At 38.5% G+C, this 23,825-nt stretch overlaps 1 protein-coding gene across 3 annotated transcripts in view; it reads right to left on the bottom strand.

The window, feature by feature from the left end:
* The window catches only part of tanc1b (tetratricopeptide repeat, ankyrin repeat and coiled-coil containing 1b), an 88,386-nt gene that overhangs the window by 13,604 nt on the left and 50,957 nt on the right, over positions 1 to 23,825 (bottom strand). For all 3 annotated transcript variants that reach the window (XM_056754558.1, XM_056754559.1, XM_056754561.1), the window contains exons 8-17: positions 19,028 to 19,147; positions 17,589 to 17,870; positions 16,632 to 16,783; positions 12,521 to 12,752; positions 10,671 to 10,837; positions 8,023 to 8,630; positions 5,097 to 5,205; positions 4,889 to 5,011; positions 1,723 to 1,959; positions 868 to 1,053 (exon numbers count right to left, since the gene is read on the bottom strand). In XM_056754558.1, coding sequence (XP_056610536.1) covers positions 868 to 1,053; positions 1,723 to 1,959; positions 4,889 to 5,011; positions 5,097 to 5,205; positions 8,023 to 8,630; positions 10,671 to 10,837; positions 12,521 to 12,752; positions 16,632 to 16,783; positions 17,589 to 17,870; positions 19,028 to 19,147 — 2,216 coding nt within the window. The remainder of the gene's footprint in view (positions 1 to 867; positions 1,054 to 1,722; positions 1,960 to 4,888; positions 5,012 to 5,096; positions 5,206 to 8,022; positions 8,631 to 10,670; positions 10,838 to 12,520; positions 12,753 to 16,631; positions 16,784 to 17,588; positions 17,871 to 19,027; positions 19,148 to 23,825) is intronic.

The following is a 23,825-nucleotide window of genomic DNA, read 5'->3' as shown; positions in this document are numbered from 1 at the left end:
TGGACTAGCACAAAATTCATTACAGACCCTGACCTCCACCTCAAAGTCGGTCTCATGAGCTGGACTTGTGCATTAATCTTTAGACAAGAGATGCTGATACAGCTCTGTTACTTGAGCAGGTTAAAATGAATACACCAGAGGTTTCCTCTGCTTGTTTAAAGACTGAAACTGTGGAAGAGCTTGGCTTTGGAGGCTGGCCTGTTGCCATGGCTATTCTCCCATGGCAACCGTATCCTTAAAGCACCTATAAGATAGAGGGCTTCATTATGCTTCCACACAGCCCGGGTTTTGTGTGCACTGCGTACATCCTTATAAACTCCCCTTTGGTTAAATTATTCCTGCATGTGTGGCTGCACGTGCTTTAGCTTACACGGATGCCACGTCTTTAGATCAATGAACTTCCTTTGACTTTTCTGTGACCTTTCCAGTCGTTTGTGACTTCTGAATAAAGATGTTTTTAGAAAATCATTAACAGAAAGCTCTGCAGAGATCTTCATTTGTATGTCAAGTGCTGATGGGCTGAATAAATATATTCGAACGATTGTACTTATTAGCTTCAATGAGACTCTCACCAGGCAGACTGATGTTATCATGCTGGCTTACGGCAAGATTTACTCAACAACAGCACGCCACTCGCACAGAAAAACACTCTAGACGTATTGAAGTGACTGTGTCTAGAGATCCTGCAAAACCAGATTGTTTTTTGTTTCCAAACGTCCATTATCAATCTATTTATGATTTTACTATACATCTTTTCATGTCAATTTTAAATCTCATGGGAACAATACATCCCCCAAAAGTTTTAAGGTGGCTTATACACCAGGAGTGGTTTCCATCTTTCACATGTTGTCATGTGTGTGAACTTACATGCGTGTGTCCCATACTGCAGGCCGCTATGAGTCCCTGCTGCAGGGCTTTATTCTTCAGGCTGAGGTCCACCTGTTGACCCTCGCTGCTCCAGGTGAGTTCCAACAGACACTCGATGACCTCAGGATGACCCCGGAGAGCCGCATGAACTAATGCACATTGGCCGCTTTTGTCCACGAGATCCACCTAAGCACAAACAACAGAATTAATGCTGACGTTTGTGATCATGCAAGCAAATCAATGCAACATTTTTTTTTACAACTTTTCTTCCACCCCCATTACAAATTGATCAAATCAAGTGCATCCCGAAAAACTAGTTTCACTCAAATAAAGAGTCCATTCCAAATTTCATTTAATCAGCATTTCTAGATGTTTATTGTGGCCATTCCAGTCCAGTGTCTGTTGAATTAAACTAAATCAAAGCTCAGGAGTAACAGACTGACAACACACATGAAAACTGTGTGCATATAAACCCAGGTTAACACGATTTTGATTACATGTAGATAAATGTACAGTTGTATTGCTTAAAAGTGAATATCAACTTGTTTTCTTTCCAGTATTTCAGCATCTTTTCTTTTATTTTGACCCGTTTCTCCAGTTTTCATTTTTTGCAAATAAATGCAAATATTTTTATTGGAAATTTGGGAGAAATATTTTAAGAAGTTAACTAAATAAAACCTAAACGCATACTTATAAACAGTACATTAAAAAAAACTGAAAATAATTTTTAAATGTTCTCATAATTTTTTCTGCGGCTGTATGTTTAATACGGAAGCAAACTGTATATTTTAGTTGAACAAATTGATTTATATGAAGGAAATACATGTATTCAATAGACATTCTACGTCCTCTCACCTTGGCTCCTTTCTTACAGAGAAGATGAACAACTCCCAGATGACCAGCGGATGCTGCGTAACAGAGAGAACTCATCCCGTTCTCTGAGACTATGTCTCCATTCGCTCCGAACTCCAGCAGCAGAGAAACCATCTCCTGATGGCCCAGATGAGACTGAACGCAGAGCACCGGGGCATTGTTCAACACTTCCGTGCGATAGTTGACATTCACTCCACCCAACATCAGCAGACGGCTCACCTGGAGAAAGCAACGGAGGAGTCAGAACTGGACTGGGAAGAAAATCGTCCCTCCACCAATTTATTTCGACAGGGGGATGGGCATGGTTGGGTCCGTCGACCTGGGGGGGCTGCATGGTTAAATCTGTGGAGGGGGGGTGTGGTAGCATGCATACGTGTCTTTTGCATTCGCATTGCGTTATTCGCATTTATAATACATCCGTCTGAGTGGCCATAGTGTCTGAATGCCAGATAGCCAGTCTACCCCTGTTGGGAACTAAGAGTTTTGTAATAGCAATAGAGATGGTTACAGTCACGAATAGCACAAATCATCAAACTTTCCAACCAAATCACTGAAATTCTGGTGATCAGTCCACAGTTCTGTTGATGTCCCTCCAGCTCTCATTTTCTCTCTTTCTTTCTTAAACAATGCCTCACCCTGCGTTACAAGTTCAACATGAACAAACCGCTGATTGGCAAAGCGCGGCATCTCAACTCACGAGCTCATTAAGTACTCCGGCGCGCATCGACGCATTGTGTCCCGCTCATTAATCTGCCTGCATTCTGCTTCTCATAACAAACGCTTAATCAGCAGCGTCTGCGCAGCCCCGCTGACGCCCAGGGCAGCTGCAATGAAATTGGTTTTATTTACCCAATGAATGCTTAGACAGAACCCTGAAGGAATGAGAAAGAAATGAAGAAGATTCAAGAGATTATTTTAAGTCTTGCCTCGGTGGAATTTGAATACACAATGTTCAGGGTACCAGACAGGAACTTAACCTAGCTAAAATAATAGCTTATATTTACGAATTATATAGATAATAGTTTTGCTTTAATCCATCATTTGTGTTCTTAAACGCTATTAAATCTCAATTCATCAGTCTGTCCTCAATAACACACATACAATCTAACAGAGAAAATCTGTTTTAAAGACCTTGACTTTATTATATTGGCTCTAAATTTAAAAGGCTTTGGCAATTTCTTTAAATGCTAAATGAATTTTCTTTATAAATCTCAAATGAAACATGGTAATGGGTCACACTTGAGTGAGTTCCACATTAATCTGACAATAAATAGCAGCAAATATTCTGTGTTTGATCATTACAAGATGCCCTGCAGAGCTTTAATTTCTTCTGTGTATTGATGAAAAGTTTGAGAAAAAAATCACAACCTGAGAAAACTAAGCTTGCCAATGCTAGACAACCTCAGCAGGCATTTATAATTTAGCAGTAGATATATTCTCATTCTGGAAAGCATTTTATCGAAGAAACGATATGAATATGGCCCTGAATGCAAAATAAATCGTCATTTTTGGTCAGTTTTGCTAAAAATGATTTCCATTCTGTTTTCTGAGGAAAAAATGAATGAATCATAAATAAATCTTAACTGTAAATGAACTGGGTGGAATATGAGTCTCTTAAGAAAATGTTCGCATGAAATGTCATGTCATATGAGAAGTGGGTAGAGCAGGAGGTCAAAGGTCAGTGGAAAACCCTGCACTCTAATTGGCTCTCTAGGAGTCATCTTTCTGGGCACAGTACGGTATAAAAAAACAAAAAACGATACTCTTACCACATTAAAAAAAGGTTAAAGCAGTTTTTTAGATAAGTAAGAAACTGCTAATGGTCTAGACTCTTTAAAATGGATGGCTGTGGTTTGTTCCAGTAGAAAAAATCCTTTTCACAGCAGAGAAGAAATACATTTTTTAGGATAACATTTTAAAATCTTTCAGGGCCGACCTATAATAAACTGCGAGATTAAGTCATGATATATGCTTCTGTACAAGCCACACATCAGCGTGAATTCATTTACAAAAAAAATATAGAATGAAAAAATGTTTAATAGCTCAACTACTAGCTCAATGGGAAGAAAAACGATCCCGACTGCATCAATTGCAATGCTTCATAGGATGTGCAGCTCATTACCCAATAATTCAAGCACACAGTCGAAACACGCCTGGCCCCAAGTTCACTTTCGATCTGTGTTTGGTTATAATAAGGGCTGTCAAACGATTAATGGCGATCAATCGCATCCAGAATAAAAGTTTTTTTAACATAATATATGTCTGTGTACTGTGCATATTCATTTTGTATTTATTAACACAAAAACATACATGTATATATATATTTAGGACATATTTAGATGCATTTATTTATATTTACCAATATTTGAAATGATAAAAACGGTTATAAAAATTTTTTTTTTCTTAAATATATGCAGGTATATGCATGTGTTTATTAACTCAAAATTAATATGCACACAGCACAGACAAATATTATGTAAACACAAACTTTTATTCTGGAAGCGATTAATCGTTTCACAGCCCTAATTATAATATAACAATTTATTTTATATTTAATTTATATTGATGTTAACTTATGTTATTGTATATTAATTGTATTTAATTAAATTAAAAATACACAACTGTTATTGATTCTTTGTGTAGGTCTGTCAGAAATTAAAGGGACAATTCACACAAAAATTAACATTCTGTCATCATTTACTCACATTCGAGTCGACTCTGGATACATTATATTTAGATATTTGGAAGAATTCTTCAAAATGTCTTCTTTTGCATTCAACAGAACAAACTAATTTATAAAAGTATTTTTTCCTACTATTGGAGTCAATGGGGGGCAATATCTGTTTTGTTATAAGCATTCTTTCAAATATCTTTCTCTGTGTTCAGCAGAACAAAGAAATTTATACAGATTTGGAACAACTCGAAGGTGAGTAAACATGACAGACTTTCCCTTTTTGAGTGAAGTACCCCTTTAAGTTTGAGCAACAAAACTTTATGTTGTTTCTACTGAAACCATCTAAATTTGTATTGTTTTTGATTCTCATATATTTTGCTCAAATTCAATGTAAAAATTCCTCTCAAATCTTGTGAGTTCAATTTTTTTAAGACAAATCATTTGCTTATGTTCACTGCATTCATGCGTGCTGACCTTGACGTTGGGTGTGTAGAGGTTCCTAAGAGAGGCCAAAGCAGCAGACAGTCCATCAGTGCTAAAGCTGATCCATAATGCCTGGAGAATACTGGAGGACACACCGGTCTTCTTACTCAAACCCTTTAAACGATAACACAAACACGCACACTTTTAAGCAAATAAATGAACAATAAAGATGTGCATGCTCAGAATTGTGTGTGGGTACCTTAAAAATGTGTGCCTTTAAAATGTGATGGCCCAGCTCCACAGTCTGCTGCCTGTTCAACTTTCCTTCCTGCCTGGACAACATGAACGCCATCAGGGCATGTCCACTCCTACAATGGAAAAAAACACAAATGTGTGACAATAGAAATAAAAGGTTTCCAGATCCAGCTGAACTCGCATGTTATGCCCTTTAAACAATATGTAAACAATGACTGCCAACCAGCAGTGCTTGCTTTAATAAACCTATAAAAAGCAAGAAATAATTGAATAAAATAATTTATTTTTAAAATTATTCTGTTCCTGCAAGCTTTATGTCTGGATAACACATGGAGTATAGCGACACATGCTTTTCAGCTAAAAAGTGCTCATATTGTTTTACTAGATTTTAAAAGTTGTAGCAAAACTGGAACAAACACATTACACATTGTTTCATCAGAAGACATTTATTAGAAAGCTGGTCATTTGGATTTTTTTGTAATAGATGGATTTGTTATTGGAAATTCAACCTATTAGCACCGCAATGACACATTTTAATAAATATTTTCACATTTAAAATTTTGTATATCTTAGGAAGGAAGTCAAACATCTGGGTTGGCATCAGGATGAGTAAATGATAGGAAAACTTTCATTTTGGGGTTCCTTTAATAACAAAAATGAGTTCAGGAACACATGTCTAGTTTAAGTGGTGAAGATACTTCAGCTACACCGATAAAGCTGAAAGGATTTATAAATCAACATGGGTTTAAAAACACATTTTCAATCGATAGGATCAAATGGGGCTCATGTGAAGCAAATCTCTGACTATAAGCGGTGCATAATGTAGTATTTGAGGCAAGGTTGTGAAAGCGTGGCTGTGTTGGGTCTGCAGGAGAAGTGTGGAATAGACCGTCTCAGTGTTTCTCTCCTCCTCCTGCTGGTGGTAATTAACTGAGAGCTTCATTAAAAGGCCACGCATGAATGCTGCTGGCTTTGATCAGCTCTACATTTCTTCCACATTAAACAAATTTGGTCTCTGCCGCTTGGTCCCTTTATTCTGTTCACCCTCTTTCAGCGGTGAAATAACAAGGCCGAATTCAGGGGACCTTTTTAAAAGTCCCTCTGTTTCTGAGCCAACTTTTGGGGCTTGACTCGAAGTTCAGTGCAGCTCATTAGCATGTGAAGAATACCGCATACAATGGTGCTGTCTGAAGACTCGATGAACTCTGCTGGGAAGTCTAGTTTACTTTCCAAAGACGGGCCATATGGAGGATCTTGCTGGACATTTTTAGGTGTGTTCGATGCTGCACAGATAAATCGGCATACGATTTTAAAATCACACTTAACAGCTTGCTTTGATTTTGATGTCATACCCCTATTGGTGTGCGGAGATCTAACACTCCGCGTATCTCTGTCTAGCAGACAGTATTAAAGGTCCAGTGTGTAATGGACCTTTTGGAGGATCTATTGACAGAAATGCAATATAATATACATATTATATGTACAACTATGTCTTCAGAGGTGTATAAAGACCATACTTAATGAAGCATTATGTTTATTAACTTAGAATGAGCTATTTCTATCTTCATATACCACGGGTCCCCTTTCATGGAAGTCACCATGTTGTTTCTCCAGTAGCCCTAAATGGACAAACTGCTCTACAGAGCGTGTTTCATAAATATGTTGCCTCCTTCGGCAAAGAAGCAAAAATGTGAAGACATTTTAGTCCAGTGTCAGCCACCGTAGTGCTTCGAAAGGGAGGGGTGAAGTGAGCCATTGGCTGCAATTCGCAACCTCACCACTAGGGATGCGTATCGTTAAGACTGGATGAATATCGATACTGCTTATCCATACCCGGGCTATTCGATACTACGCTATATAATTTGATGCAAAAACACATGATGTGAAAAGCTGTTAAACATTTTTAGTTTCTTTATTACAGCTGAGTTTTAGAACTGCAGTTTTCAAATGCTTCTGAGCAAACAGAAAATGTCACATAACAAAACGTGTGTGTGTTCTTTAGCATACCACTTACGGCACTTAGCATCAGCATAGGAGCACATTATAATGTAATTCAACATTTACTTGCATCACTATGGTTATTTGGCTGATAGACTGTATTTCTTTTTTCCTTTTTGGCTTTAGGTATACATAAATTTATTTTCTAAGACAGTCATTTTTTTTAATTATATGTACTGTTTTTTTATCATTTTACAGGCACATTTACTTCAATTTACTAAAGTAAGTCAATAAACCTCATGGGTAACCTCATTTCTTCTTAACACCATAACCTACGTCTCGAAAGCAGAACAAAAGCCAGACTCAATGAAAACTTTAGCAAAATTTCACTGCAGTATGTAAAATATGCCCTATAAACAACAAAAGCTTTAATTTGGTATTAAGGTTGCTTTAGCCTCTATTAAAATAACCCTGTAATGCACAGAGCTCATGAGAAATCTCATTTATTTAGAGTCACCCAGCGGTGATTACAGATCCATCACAATAATAGCCTGGATTATTCCAATTTTCCTATTTTTATTTATTTATTAAGTACACATTAAAACAATAATGTGACTACAGGGTTGTACAGTATGATAAAAAAATAGCAAAATAAGTTTGTGACATAATTTTCAAATAAACAAACAAATCATACCCTTCAACATATCTGATCGTATGTTAATGTGAAAGGATGTCATCAAAAACCAGTGTGACCTTTTTCTGCAGAACACAAAAGAAGACATTTTGAAGAACGGTGATAACCAAACAACACTGTCGCCTTTTGACTTCCATTTCTCAAAATATCTTCTTTTATGTTCCACTTCACTTGTGTTCCAAGAAAGAGTCGTACACAGGTTTGAATGACGTGAGGGTAAATAAATGATGACAGATATTTTTTTGAGAGAGGGGTTCTACAGACAGTTTAAACATACTATTATTAATCCTAATCTCACCTGGGATCGCAGAGGAACTCCGAGCTCTCTCCGTCCGCCCTCCACACCAGCCACTCTCTGAAGGAAGGGTGACAGAACATGCGTGTTTTATCCCTCCTTTTAATCAGGAAACACGAGAGCGTCTCCATCATCTGCTGGAAGTCCTCCCACACTTGCTCTCCTCTCACGCTGCCGGCATTCAGCGCCTGGAACAACTGCTCGTCCGCCATCGGGTGAAGAGACGCCAGCGCCACGTTCAGAATGGGCATGGCGCGCTCAAACGCAGAGTTGCTCATGAACTTCATGTTGCATTGAAGCAGGTAGAGCTCGGACAGAGAGACGGGCACCACCTTGTAGCTCGCGCTCTTAACCACCAGATGACCCTTCTCGAAGAGGTCAAGGGTCAGTTTGAGGTACAGGTAGGAGCCCTGGCTGCGGGAGATGAGATGAGAGCTGACCTTGCCCACGATGATGGGGTCGGCTTTACCATTGAGCGAGATGTTGTTGAGAATGTTCTGGCTGCTGTTGATGCGGTGTTGGATGTAAGCGTTGAGGTCGGCGCTGATCTCAGGGTTATCGGGGAATTCATCCAGACTGATTTTGGGGAAGTTTAACAGACCGGTGATGTCCTGTGAAGATAAAACGTGTGTTTTTGAATTGTGTGACACGACACAGAACTTTCTTTAAAAAATTTGATTCAGACAGGGCTCATTTCCCAAAGCAGGGACAGACGTGGTCAGACACGATTGGGGGAATCTTTAAACCAAATTTATTCACCACTTATCCAAATATTTACATTTTTGGTATGAAAAATATCATTTTAAAATTCTACATTAAATTTGTAATATGAAGGAAAAAAACAAGCAAGCATAAATTTAAAAGGTTGTGTATTTTAGTAAGTTAGTACGCTTGATTTATTTCCATTATCACCACTAAAAAACTGATTTAAAATTTAATTCACTGATGAAAATTAGTAAAAATATAATTTCTTTCAATAAAATGAAAATTAAATAACATATGGACTTTTCCTGTAATTTGCTTGCATTAAATGCTGTGAATCTGCTTGGCTACAACAGCATTTTTCATTGCATGGAAAGAAAAACATCTTTTGGCCAATTCAGATAAGATTCAAACCGAAAAGCTGAAATACACTGAGATATAATGAGTTTCAGCTACTGTACAGTATATCACCCAGCCCTCCCGAGTTCACACACCAGATGCGTTCCTGCCTGTAGTGACGGCTCGAGTTCTTAAGTACAAACAACACGCACCAATCTCGTCTGACACATATCAAACAGTAGATGAGTGTATTCTGGTCGCCTCGCTCTACCTTTCAAACTGTCAAAACTCGGCCGACATTAAACCTCTCTCTCTCCCTTTTCCTCTCTACCTCCTACTGTCTGGTTGACTGTCTAGCTGTCAGAGTCTCGTTGGCCGGGTCACTGTTGCTTAATAAAGGTACAAGATTTTCTTACTTAAAGTGACAACACGTGGAGCAGGTTTTAGTGAAACTGTGAAAGCTTTAGTAACCCTGATCTGAGATCAGAATAAAGGGATATCGCAGGTATTACAGGGTGAAACTTTATTTTAGGAGAAGTAATCTCCTAAAAAACATGCCTAGTTCACATTCACTCCAAAAGAATACGAAGAGTACAACATTTTATGAGTCCCTGGACACCAAAACCAGCTTTAAGGGTAATTTTTTTGAAATTAAGATTTTAACATCATCTGAAAGTTGAATAAATAAGCTTTTTTCAAAATTTTGACAAAACTTGCTTTAAAGTCCTCAACTCACAAAAATAAAGTTTGGATATATTTACGGTAGGGAATTTACAAAAGATCTTCCTGGAACATGATATCCTAATGATTGTGGCATAAAAATAACGATAACTCTGACCCACAAAATGTATTTTTGTCTATTAAAAATGTTCCCGTGCTATTTTAAGGGGGATTCACATATTGTGTCTTTTTTGCACGTAAGTTTGTTGTATAAAATGTAGACAGCGGCAGTCATGTGTAAATAGGGAGCATTTAAAAGCCGCGACGGAGCCGTATCAAGTTAAAAATAGTTCAACTTTACAGAGTGCCACTTGGCTTTTTAGACGCCAAATGTGAATTGGCCCTAAGACTGGTTTTGTGGTCCAGGGTCACATATTTCAAACAATTGAAAATTACATTTAGTCATTTAGCAGGTGCTTTTATCTAAAGCGACTTTCAAGTTGGGTAAACAATGGAAGCAATTGGGTCAAAATTAGGACAACAAAAAGCACAAGTGCAATAAAAACATGTCTCACAAAGCCTACTACAATGTTCAGAGCCAAGTTTAGTTTTTATCTAAGTTTAAATAAGCATGCTTTTATTTTTTAGACATTGTAGAAAAGATAAAGTCAGAAATTAAGCCTTATAGGACCATTCTTTCTTTACCATAATGCAACTAAATCTCATTCACATCATTTTTTACATTTCTTTCATCTTCAAAAGTTAATCTCATTGGTACTGTATAACAGTATTTTTACTGTATTTGTAACGTTGACATAAGAAGTACAGTATAACCTGGAAATGTTCTTTAATAATCGTCACAGTAAACAACATTAATACAGAAGAAATGAGCCGTGCTTCAGTAATGATTTCAAGAACATTGTGTGGAGAGATAAACGGTATAAACTCACCAGAAGACTGGATCTCACTGTCACGACCAGCTTCAACCAATCGGGGAACCTGCAGATGATCTTGGTAAGAAAGGAGGCGACAGTGTCACCATAATCTGGTTTGTGAAACTCTGCCTCATTCAGGCCGTCGACCAAGATTATGTAATCTTCCTCAGGAATCTTCCTCTCTGAGTTAAAACAGACATTTCACTTACATTAATGCAGTTGGCAGACGCTTTTATTCAAAATGCATTCAAAGTACATGTTAACTCTCCTTTTGCCTTTACAGACAAAACCATGTATGTGACACGAGTAAATAATTTCAAATGTGGTTAAATGAGTCCTATAATTCTTCAGCTGTGCTACATATTCGTTTTCCTCGACCAAACCGTCGCCCACTTTAATTATTCATTACACGCAGAGCTCAGAGAGATTTTCTAGAGCTGAGAAGTCATAGCAGAATAACACAGAAACATATTTATTATATTTATATTTACACCGAGCACAAGATTTACACCACTACTGTTTGAGATGCTCTAGGAACACAAACCAGCCCTCAATCAGAATCTTAAAGGGATAGTTCACATAAAAATGAAAATTCTGTCATAACTTACTTACCTTCTTATTTCAAACCTGTATGAATATTTTTTTTTCTGCTAAACACAAAGGAAGACATTTGGAAGAATGTCAGTATACAAACAGACCTCATCCCACATTTACTGCCAGAGATGTTTGGCTTCTGACGTTCTTCCAAATATCTCCCAGTGCGTTCAGCAGAAGAAAGAAACGTAAACCGGTTTGGAAAGACCTGAGGGTGAATAAATGATTATAGAATTTTCATTTTTTGGTTGAACCGTCTCTTTAAAAACAGATCTCTCAGTGGCTTTCTCAATACATAATGGAAGAGTTTAAACTAAACCATATGCCCTTTGTTTCTGTCTACATGTTGACCAATTCATTAAGACAGAGTCACATGGGGCATGCCCACAACACTCCAAAAAAATCATTATCTTTGGAACAAAATACACCAATTTGCTTCTAAATGTAGAATGCGAGATAAAACTTGTTTTGAAGAAATTTTGCGTTTCCTGGTCTCTACCTCCTGACAAATTGTTCTTTTCTTTGTTTTAAGCTTAGGTCTTAAACACATCTCCTGATATGACAGCACTTTTATGCGGTTTCACTTTCAAATTAAATTAATCTTATTTTGTGGATCTTCAAACGTTTTTAAAAGCAAAAGCAAGATAAAGAATAGTGATTAGTAAAATGGCTTTTTTGCAGTTTGAGCTGATTTTCCTCCTCTGCCGTATTGATCTCGAGTGTCTTGTGTCTTTGTAACACAGAGTTTGTTTATGTGTGTCTGAAACAGACCTGTACCATAGAATATTGATTGAGCTGAGAAAAAGAGCAGACCTCCACGTACAACAGATCACGCTGACCTTGAGATCTCAACCCCACTGACGCTATAGGATAAATCCGTAGAGGTTTTAAAAAAAAAACTGAATAACAAATTAGCAATGTGTGTGTGCTTTCTTAACAATTCCATCCTAAATGCTATACAAAATTAAAATTAGTATGTCCCATATTATAGCGTGTTAAAAGTAGTATACTTAAATTGTATGATTTATACAAGGAGTTGTGTTTTGATGTGTTGATTCACTCCATTCATACAATCAGGCATACGATATCAGGACTTGAGAGACGATGCCAAAACATTTTTCACTTTATTAGAAAATGGCATTCTCAACCCATTGCACTTCCCCAATCTGATGTGCACTAGCGGACACCAGAACACAACACCCAACCCTATTACCAGAAAATGTGTATTTGGTTTAGATGAACTTTGAAATTTATGTTTGTTGTTATTGTACCTTTGCGCAGGTTGATGAGCGGCTGGAGGATGCCCCGGCGGAAGGCAGCCGTTGGGTCTTGGACGCAGGAGCGCAGACTGAGCATGCTCTGTAGATGAGGCTCTTTCAGCAGCAGTTCTCTGTACGCTGTGAGCTGATGGGCTCTACACAAGAGCGCAGCCACACTGTGAACGAACTCAGGAACCAGACACGTGTATGTGTTATCAGCCTGGCAGTAATGATACGCCACCACCTGCGGAGAGAACCGGAGACCGATTAAAAACTTCATCTCATTTACATTTAAAGTATTCTTGTCATTTCAGGGAAAAAGAGAAACCTTCGATTTAACCAATTACATTAAAATTTTTCGTGCAAAAAGGTAAATACACTAAATGAATGGAAATGGAAGGAGTCGCAGAGAACCTTTTAAACAGAAAAAGAAACTGGTTAGCATTGCACAAGCCAATTAGGCAACAGCAGCCTTTCAAAGATGATTCATGGTTTAACTATAGTAACCACGCATTTACCACGGTCTCACCACAATAACAGTTTGTAGTTAAACTACAGTAAAACAAAAGCTAATCAATCTGCAAAAAAACACGTTTGCCACTCTTTTACTATAGTGAAACCGTAGTTAATTTTTAAAGTGTAAGTGGCTAACGGTTAAACTAACTATTAAAGGGATACTTCCCCCAAAAATAATTTACTCGCCTTCGAGTTGTTCCAAATCAGTATACATTTCTTTGTTCTGATGAACACAGAGAAAGATATTTGGTAGAATGGTTATTACCAAACAGATCTTGCCCCCCATTGACTCCCATAGTAGGACACATTTCTTTATAATTTTTAGTTCTGTTGAACATATAAGACGACATTTTGAAGAATGTAGGACAGTGAACAGTTCTGGGGCGCTTTTGACTCCCATTGTATTTTTTCCTACTATGGGAAACAATGGGGGGCTATTCATCCAAATATCTTTCTCTGTGTTCATCAGAACAAAGATATTTATACAGATTTGTAACAACTCGAAGGCGAGTAAATTAATACAGAATTTTCATTTTTGGGTGAAGCGTTAAAAACACTGGACTTTATTTCAGGAAAATATTTTTATTTTATTGATAATGTTGAAGCCCTTTTAAAAGCAATAAGCCACAGCCGGTCAGGTTTTACAGTGATTAAAAATCGAGAGAAAATCCCTGTGGCCAGGAGTGACTTTTTGCTAAAATTCATGAGGGAATTCATTAGGACCAATATGTCTGTGAAGTTAAGAGATGTCCTCACACAGCAGCTCACCACAGACTCTTATGTGTACCTCATGATTTCTAATACCACAGCAAAGAAACCCGGAAAACCCTGGAACTCCCTGAGGAACTGGATTTCTGAGGGTCCTTCTTAATTTGCGGATCTATTATTGAAACCTGTGTTTGAGAGATGGCCATATTTCCCATTCGGACAAGTGGGGTTAATAGGCAGGCGCGGCATTTAGCCTGAGATGAGGTCTGGGACAAGAGCATCAATCTGAAGCTCCTTCAGGAGAAGGGAACATTAACTCCCTCACGCTGAGCAAACCTCGCTGTGTTTGTTCTGAATCGCACATTAAAGTGCTCCGTCTCTCCAATGTTTTCTCTCAAGCCTTGGAGACCCAGTGTTTAGGTGATCCTCACATATGATGTAGTGAATGACGGAAAGATTTCCAGCTCTTTATTTAAACATCTACTTTGGGAGCTCAAACAAATCTGGGACAGATACTATCGAGAGTTACAGAAACCACTGCACTCTTTTCATGCTGATTCACTGTGATGATGTGTTTCAGACAAACACTCCCGTCAAAGTAAACCCATCGTATAATGAAGTACTTGAATGCAGTGAACGTCTAATAAAGTGCTTTGGTCTTGTTAGCAAACACTCAATTTGCAGTCGCCTGTCGCGCTTGTCATCTCCGAGCCTCAGCGCCCATGTGGGTGCAATTCTCTTTAAACGTGACCGAATGACCACCCTGCTAACCTGTTGCCATGGTAACACGCGAGGGACTGCAGGTTCACCCAAGCGTCGTGGTTTATACATCATTTAACTGGCATTGTGTTTGACAAAGGACAGCTCGGCCTGTTAAGATGGAGATGTACAGAGACACCAATAATCGGCCAAACATCTTGCTTTCCTAAACTTAAAACTAAAACATAAAACTTTTTATGCTCCTTTATGCAAAAAAGGTCCTGTTGGACTGTAGCAAACGCATGCAGTGATGAAATGAGAACAAATTTAACTGAAACACTGAACTCAAACTGAACTTCATAATGCAGAAACTTCTATAAATTGCACAAAAGACTCAATTTGCACTCAATTTAAACAGAGTACAAGACTACGTTGCTTACTGATATACATGATATACATGTAACATTGTGTCCGGGGACAACAGATGAAAAATAGCTTCTGCTAATTCTGGTACATGTACAGTTATGTTTATTAATGTACAATGTCCCTGCTAACTAAATAAATGCAAAATAAACATAAAAATGTTTACAGCATCTAAACTTTGAGTAAATATAGTAAAAAAATTAACTCAGCTATCCATTGTAATTGATCAGAGTTCAGTGTAAAGAGATCAGACCATAAGCGGTCTCACTGAGAGGTGAAAGAGGAATTCTGGGTGGACGACATCTCAGTCTCAATAAACTTCTCAATGCTTCCCAAATTAACAGCGCTGGCACTTTTCCAATCTCTCCTCTATGAACCTCAGGGGCAGAATCGGTCATATTAAAGCAGCACGGCCTGAACCACATTCTCAGACTCGCAAACCCGCTTCACACAACACAACCGCTAATAAGGAATCTAACGCTGGGTTAACACTGCAAGCCTTGATGCAGAGATCCAATATTGTGACATTCTACACTTTCATCCTGTCTGTCTACATTTGCACAGGAGAAACAATGTAAATGTGGCGTAAAACACAAAGACACAAAGAAATGCTACAACGCACAAATTCAAAACACCCTTGCATCGTAAAAATAACATGTCTGTCTGAGGGAGAAATAATTTATTATACTGGAGCTCGGGTCTTCCATTAAAAACGGTGACATCACCACATATTCATCAAAGTCCATTAGCAGCATTAGAGCAAACCACATGTGCTCTTTATACAGTACACATGAATCACCATCTGCATCAAAACAACCGCCGCATCTGCCGGGATTTAAAAATCTCCCCGAGTTATGAGCAGAAGGTCATTATGGGGGCCAGCGTGAGGTGTGAGGTGCCTCGGTAATGTTCTTGTGTTTCTTAATGCAACATGAATTAAATTTAAATATTAGATTTGTCTGAAAGGAGGATTTTCATTTGGCGAAATGGCTCGTCCTAATAGCGAGCAATCGATTAAATGAAACTGTTTTCCTTAAACCTTTGGTTTTAAGAGGTCATAAATATACAATAAACTTGAAAATACTGCACAGAACGTGTGCATGCATGTAAATCAACCATCGCTCAACAACAAAAGGAACCGCAAACTATTTGATCTTAAACATATTTGTTGACGGACACCAGTTGTCTGATTTAAATAAACTAGATTTAATGAATCATCGACTGTATGCAATGACGAATGGTGTGCGAACGAGATGCGCTGTGTGTGGAATCTGTCCCGCCCCTTGTGCACTGTGATTGGTCTGCTGAGTAAAAAGCTGCACATTTTTCAAGTCAACTCATATGCGTTATATGCGTCATGGTGGAACTTTATAAAAGTGGGGTGCTTCCATTGCAAACAACAACAAAAAATACGATGGACTTGGATGGTTTGGTGGAGTTGAATGTGTGTGACCGGACTGCAATATAGATGTCTTACATATACTGTCAACACTGTAAATCATGTATAGGTCACGCCCCCAGCACCTGTGCTTCAGTACACCTGTGATGCTTTATTAAAACTTTGCCAGAGGAACGGATCGGACGAGCTGTCACTCAAACGTATGGAATGCTTCATAACACACGTCTTGGCACACACACCACTTTAAAAGTCCACCATCATTTCAGCTGCTGTAGCCAGACAGATCCATAACAAATAGAAGGTAAAATCCAGCCATTGTTCGCACTCTTTCCGATTTCAGGACAATATCGGTTGCTTGTGAGTGGTTTGTGCAAGCACCTTTGCTGCCAGGCGTTTGACGGCCTCCTCACGCCGTCTCTGGAGCTCTGGCGTGCCGGGACAGCTGCTGGGCCGCAGGGTGTTTGTGGCACTAGGGGGAGGAGTGGGCTGAGGCGGCTGGCTCAGGGGCAAATCTGAACTCGGCTCTCCACCTGAACAGATGAGTGTGACAGGTGAATATCAGCACAAATATCACAAGCATCCTTTCTCAGAAAAACACTGTCTGAAACAAAGCGTTTTTTTATGATTTAATCATAACAACACAATAGAGAGAGAAATAGACAGAGAAATAGACAGACAGAGAGAGAGAGAGAAAGAGAGAGAGAGAAAGAAATTATGTGTATAATGTTGTGATGTATGTGGGTCAAAGACGTTAATATTTCCCCATTAAAATAATTGTACAAAAGTGATTTTTAGGTCCATTAAGAGCAAATTAAATGAAAGTAAAATGTCTGTTTTTGGAGAATAAAATGTCAAAATTTGGTTAAAATAATAATTTTCATTCAGTGTAACACAATATTTATGTGCAAATTCCAACAACATGCTTATTCTGACATGTACATATTAAATATATAAAAGAAAAAAGGAAGAATATTACATTTTATTGTGCTTTAAATGAGCAAAAATGTTTTATTGACAAATGGCTAAAACCTAGGAAAGTAATTTCCCTAAATTCTTTGCTCAGAAAAACAAAAACAAAAATGCAATTAAATTAAACAGAATTAAACTTTTTCAAAAACAACAATTTCAAGCAGTATTACACTTATTGTTTTTAGGCTTAAACCATTTTTCCTCTTTGACCCATGTAACATGTTGTGTGTATAATGTGTATTGTGTGTAGTGAATTGTATGTTGTATTTAGTTTTTTGTGTATATAATGTTCTTGTATATGGTCTGTAGTTTGAGTTTTGTATGTGTAGAATGTTGTATGTTCCGAAACCAACATTCAGCACTCACATTTTGGAGAAGCATTTGGGCTGTTGGATGCGATCTGTCGCATGCGGCCGCCATGGCAACTGAGGGCCACCAGACGGGAGATGATGGCGGTTTTGCCGAAGCCCACGTTACCCACCAGGATAACCCCGGAGCTTTCGCCCGATTCCCTGGGCCTCAGGTCATCCTCGAGCTGCTGGAACAGCCAATCACGGCCCACGAACACAGAGTCGGTGGTGATGCTGGGAACTTCGAACAGAAGCGGTTTGAGCATGATGTCGGTGGGCTTGTACGGAGTGAAGCGAGCTGCAGAACACACACATCACACAGGTCATACATACGCAGAGATTATTATTCCACTTACTCAACATCTCACACATTAACATGTGGAGCAAGTGTCCTCAAACACTCTCCTGAAGATGAATCATCCACTGGCTGCTGATCAGACAGCATTACTGCTTTACTGTGTTTTCTGATGAATATCTGATTGAATCAAACCTCTGATGTCTCATTTATTGGAACATTCAACAAGGTCAAACACACATACACAAGCTCCTGCAACAGACATTAGTTCTGCCCTCAGGGTAAACAAGCATGTATATAAGAGATCACGACCGTATCAGTCAAACAACACTTGTGTTTATCAAAGATGTCATGCATCATTAATGGACTGAACGGACACATGTGCATTTCTTTACTTTCGGTTCAGGAAGAATATTGAGAATTTTTTCTTATTCACATGCCCTGAGGTCAGCAGCCATGAGAGGAGTTTCAAGAGCTTTTCTAAGTTGTCAAAGAAAGCCACGACAAAACTTTTCAGACTGTATGATTTACCAAACAGGTCAAGAACACTTCTGCCTTATTTCACCCTGAAACCTGAAGAAAGAATTAAGAAACTACATTTAGCATGAAAAAATTGTAGGCCTATTTCGGGTCTTGTAAATAGTTTCTGCATTGTGACATTGTTTTTGTGACTACAAAATTTAAACTTAATTTAAATTAATTAAATCTAAAATTTTCATTACTGTTTAGACATTTTACTTGTTTACTTTGTTATTGTAATTAAGTTATTTTTTTCTTTTTGTATAAGACTAAAATATGATTATTATTTAACAAATATTTTAATAAAAAATAATCATTTAAAGTAAAATTATCTTGCAAAACAAAAATAAAGGATGTGCAACCACGCTTGTATAAATTCTTTTAATCTTTTAAAAAATGAATAATTGTTTTTTCCGGCACCACAAAATGTGTGAAATAAATGTGTTTACAATTCATGTAAATAATATCACGGTTTAATTTTCCACATGTTTTCAAAGCCCTTTAAATATCATTTTAAACGTTTAGTTTTGGGGTTAAAATGTAGTTTTGGGGTTAAATATGACCGGTTTTGCGAGATTCACCCATACACAACATAAATTATTTTTTTACCTTGTAAAAATAGGACAAAAATGTGAATATACCTTTATCGTGTGGAGCTCTGCCGCCTGTGTTGTGCCAGGGCAGGCGAATGGACGTACGCAGGGGGGCGTTTCGCTGTTCATCAAGATAACTCAGGTCCTCCAGCTTAGTGGAGCTTGTTGCTGCACACATCAGAAAGAGAGGAGCACTGCATTATGGGTAGAATCAATACACATACAAATATTATTAACTTAGTTTAAGCTTAAAATGTGCAAACATTTTATCATCATACCAGTGATCGAAACATTCAGAAAATTGCACAATTCGCTTACAAAACGGAACACAGTTGGAAGGAAAATACATAAGACCAAAACGCCCCTTATACTCAGGGCGGTGTGAAGAAAATAGCCCAATGAGATTAAATGGAGAGCAGATAAAAAATGTCCTTAAGTCTCCGCCGTCTCAGATATTTCTCCCAGAAATCTCACAAGCGTCTCCGTCATTAGAGTTTCAGAAGAGATCTCAGCAATGTGTCAAACTGAACTCAATATTATTGAAGATCTCAAAATGAACTTAAACATTTCTCATCAAATTTACCCAAACCTGATTATTTTACCTCTACAATCGACATTCAGTTTACACCGCCATACTCTTCATGTAGTTTAACAAATACGGTCTCATTTGCTTCAGTCTTATTTCACCCGTACAACTGAAGAAAAAAACAGGTTGAGACCTAGATGAACACTGAGAACTCTATCAAATCTAAGATAGAACAACCATTAAGCAATAACATTTTCCTCTGGGTTGTTGACCTGTGTGAAGCATGTATGTTGAGAAACTCCAGAACATAAAGCACAAGATGACATCATATGCAAATCATAAGTGGCGTCTGCGTCCATCACAACTACAGAAAAGAATGAATGAGCAAACAGAACCAGGTCACTGAGCAAACACACACACACACAGTCTTAAACAACACGAACACACAGTTTGACTTACGGCAAAAACTATATGACACTAACCAGCATAAATGGTATTCAGGGTGAGCGATTTGTAATAATGCAGCAGCATGTAAAACTACAAAGGCAGTAAATACCGCACCAGCAACCTGTTTGCTGTAAAAACTCCTGAAGCTCTGAGACTCTCCGCTCGGCATGCGTCGGTACTCACAGACTGACGCGCATGCACGACGCGTCCTTTGGGCAGACACGCATGTGGCTGCGGCGAGATCTGCCTCACAAACCTCCCTCTCTCCTCAGAGCGTTCGGCCACGCGCCTCCATGCTCTTTCATATCGCATTCAACTGGTGAGCGCCTCTGCAGCCCCACACGCTATCAGCTTCACCGCATCGCCGAGCGCATCCACAAAACCATCAGAGAAATGACAGGGCGGCTTTCCGGCGGGATAAAAGCCAACGCTCCGCAATCAGAGAGGACCGAGGACAGAAATGAAAAGGAGGATACGGAGATCTGTTCTCCTGCAGAACGGCTGATTACAGTTTGTAGAGAAAAGCCAGAGAAGAAATAATCTATGATCCTCGGAAGAGAGAGAGAGAGAGAGAGAGAGAGAGAGAGAGAGAGAGCGGATCAAATAAAACAGAGCTAGAGGGAAGAGGAGAGTTTGGGAAGAGAGAAGAAGTGAGATTCATAAGTCACAGAATGAAAGGAGCAGGGAACAGTCATTGAGGAGATGGGTGATGGAGGGAGGTGGAATAGGTGTGGAGCGAGCGAGGGCGAGAGAGCGAGAGAGAGAGACCAAATAAATCAGTTGAATCATCATTGAACTTTTCATTTACATTTCAAAGTACACACACAACACTTAAAAACAATGACAATAGTTGCCAAGACCAACTTTAAATGTCAGGCATGACGAATGTTGTCTGTTAGACAGTTTGGACACAATTTAAGATCATCTTAAATAGAACCGTAGTTTTAAGAGACTAGTCTCACACCGTAGGTGCGTCCCAAATTGCGCACTTATGCAATATTCTATGTCATTTTGTAGTGTAAATAGTGTGAGTAGTGCGTTCAAGTTGAAAATTCGGAAAAAATAAGTTACAGGATGATTCACTTTTTCAACAGAAAATATGACGTGTGGAACGTGTGGAACACCATAAAAATGCGAGATGATCAGAGAATGACATTAAGTGTGATATATAGAAGCCACTTTACTGAAAAACGGCAAATGTTTCAGTCGAATGTGACCTTTCTGCATATCTGGTAGTCAGAAGTAAAGCTATCTCTTCAATTACATGACTAATGTGGCCAAAAGAATTAGCGAAAATTATATTAATGAAATATATACTGCTATTTTTAATAAAACCAAAAAATGATTTAATAAATACAAAATAGCGTTTTTCACATTTGTGCGTTTTCTCTTTATTGGCTCACTCAAAATACAAGCATATTTAATTATTTATTAATCATCATATCTGTAGTATGACCACAATTTCAATGATAGTTTTTATATCACGGTTTGTTTTGTAAAAAACAGTATATTTCGACATCCCTAATGTGAAAACGATTTTTGCAGGTTATTAAAAAAATCAACACTGCACCGCGACATATTGATCGTCCAGCTGTGTGCTTTAAACCCGTGAACGCTTCTGTACGTCTTTGCATCTGGTCTTCAGTGCAAATGGCTGATTCTCAAAAGCTGAACATCTCAGAGAGAATTCTAATCCGACTGGCGCGCGACCAGCTCGACACATTACACCCAATTCTTCCAGTTTGGCCAGACACAAAAGTTATCTGTTGACCCTTTTGATTACCTAAAGAAAAAAGCCTGCGCATGAATGCTTGTCATCTAAATGATGTCATCATTTGAATATTCATGAAGTTAAATGGCTGGACCTTTTGTTTATCTATCATAAAGCCAACCGTGTGTGTCGATGTTCATTAACACGCTTGATTCATGCGGAGATGTCGTGGATTTTGGGACCCGGTTTCAGAAGCCTCTTCACATGCCCTTTGAGAATGACGCTAATCGATCCGACAAACATACTACAACATTTCAGTCGGACCCTCTGGACTTTGTATTTGTTGTTACTCAGAATTAATGAACATCCCAGGAGGTGAAGGTTGGGTGCTCTGCTTCATTTGTTAACCCCTGCTGGCAGATGCTGTAACTACACCTTGTACACGTTCTCTACTGAATAACACACTTGTATTCTCACCTCTCGTTTTTTTCTCCAGGCTACATATACATCACAAAGCTACAGTATCTGAACCATTATGTAATAACTTCTTGAAAGTATTTCTTTCACTGTTTACTTTTCCTTAACGTCCTTGCTGTTACTTATCATTCAAAATAAACAAACTCTCTCTCTCTGCCCCCTGATTGGCCAAAAAAGATAACCGTAAATAAACAAACATAAAAGATACATTTGACTGATAGCAGTATTATTTCCCCTATAACTCAAACAGATATTACAATAATATTGTCATCATAAATTCCTTGAGCCATAATAATTTCGATAACGTGACAGCCCAAGATTTTAAAGATTTTTTAGCTATATCAGTCCCAGTGAAGAGAGGAGCAGAGGAGGAAACAGCTCAGTCGAGCTGAACACAAGCAGCCACAGCTGCAGGCTTCACTGACTCCAGATGCCCCGTCATCTGAGCCACTTCCCCAGCTGTCAGGAGAGAAGAGAGCGGCACATGTGTAAACGACACATGTCACTTTCTAAAACAGGAGCCAGAGATGCAGAGCAGGTTACATTTCTATTCCCAAATGTGAGGTTACAAACAGGACACACTTAATGTAGAAATAATATTGATTCATTTCGATTTTATATTACTATAAGTATTTCAAAATACAATACTCCAAAAAAAATTTACGTTTTAAAATATTTACTGTAATTCATAATTTACTAATAAAATTAAACAAAATTCGCCCCCCGAAAATACTATTTTTGCAAAACTGGAATTCATCCGCTTTAAGTTTCATTTAATTTCGGTGTCACCACAATTCACATCCAGTAGCCAATTCAAATTATAACTCAATTTTTAACGTCAGAATTTCGTGCGCCACACCGGAGAACCATCTGGACCGTTGGATTAAAGATGCTCAATGGTCCTGGAACGCTGCGTCTACACAGATGAAATCTTAAGCGCGAGTCTCTGTAGACCGCAGAGCAAAGAAGTGAAAATAGCAGAATTTCATCTCTCATTGAAACGCCATCTGCCTCATGCACTTCATATGAAGAAGACCGAAAAAGTGCAGAAGTAAAAGAGAGAGGCACATATGAAGAAATACATGCGTGCTTTCTCACATCAATAAAAGAGCCCTGCTGTGAGCTTGCATGAGCGGTAAGAAATGTGAATAGCCACTCTAAACCCAGCACTGATTCAACCATAGAAGTTAGCACGCTTGTATATTCTTACGGGAAACAGTTTTCAACTAAGGGGCTTGGTCTTAAAAAGCGGTTCACACAATAGTCATTTCTTTTTAGAAATAGAACTTGACAAACTTTACATATTTGTGAAAGATAGAAAACAAATAAAGACATTTCCTTTAGCTTTATGTGAAGAAATTCTTGTTGAGCTCCATCTGCTGTTTTATTAATATATCTTGAACCATTGTGTCTTGGTGTCCGCTGACTCTCTTGATTACAGATGGAAGAACACGCTGTAGGTGAAGAGAGACGCTTTGCAGACAGGCCCTGCTGTGAGATAATACAATTATAGATTTATGTCTGTTATTTTTGGAAGCTTACGGGCATTAAGAGGCCAATCGAACAGAATCAAACGAATGAGGCGGCTCAAGAGAAAGGCCTCGCAGCCAGAGCACAGAACACAAGACGTCACACGGGTTTATCTGACCGCTGCGTTTGTGAGGAAGCATGGACACGTTCCTGAA

This window comes from Triplophysa dalaica, chromosome 8, assembly GCF_015846415.1.
Source record: "Triplophysa dalaica isolate WHDGS20190420 chromosome 8, ASM1584641v1, whole genome shotgun sequence".
Taxonomy (NCBI): Eukaryota; Metazoa; Chordata; class Actinopteri; order Cypriniformes; family Nemacheilidae; genus Triplophysa; species Triplophysa dalaica.
The sequence above is the reverse complement of the archived record's forward strand: the minus strand, read 5'-3'. Positions and strand labels throughout refer to the sequence as shown.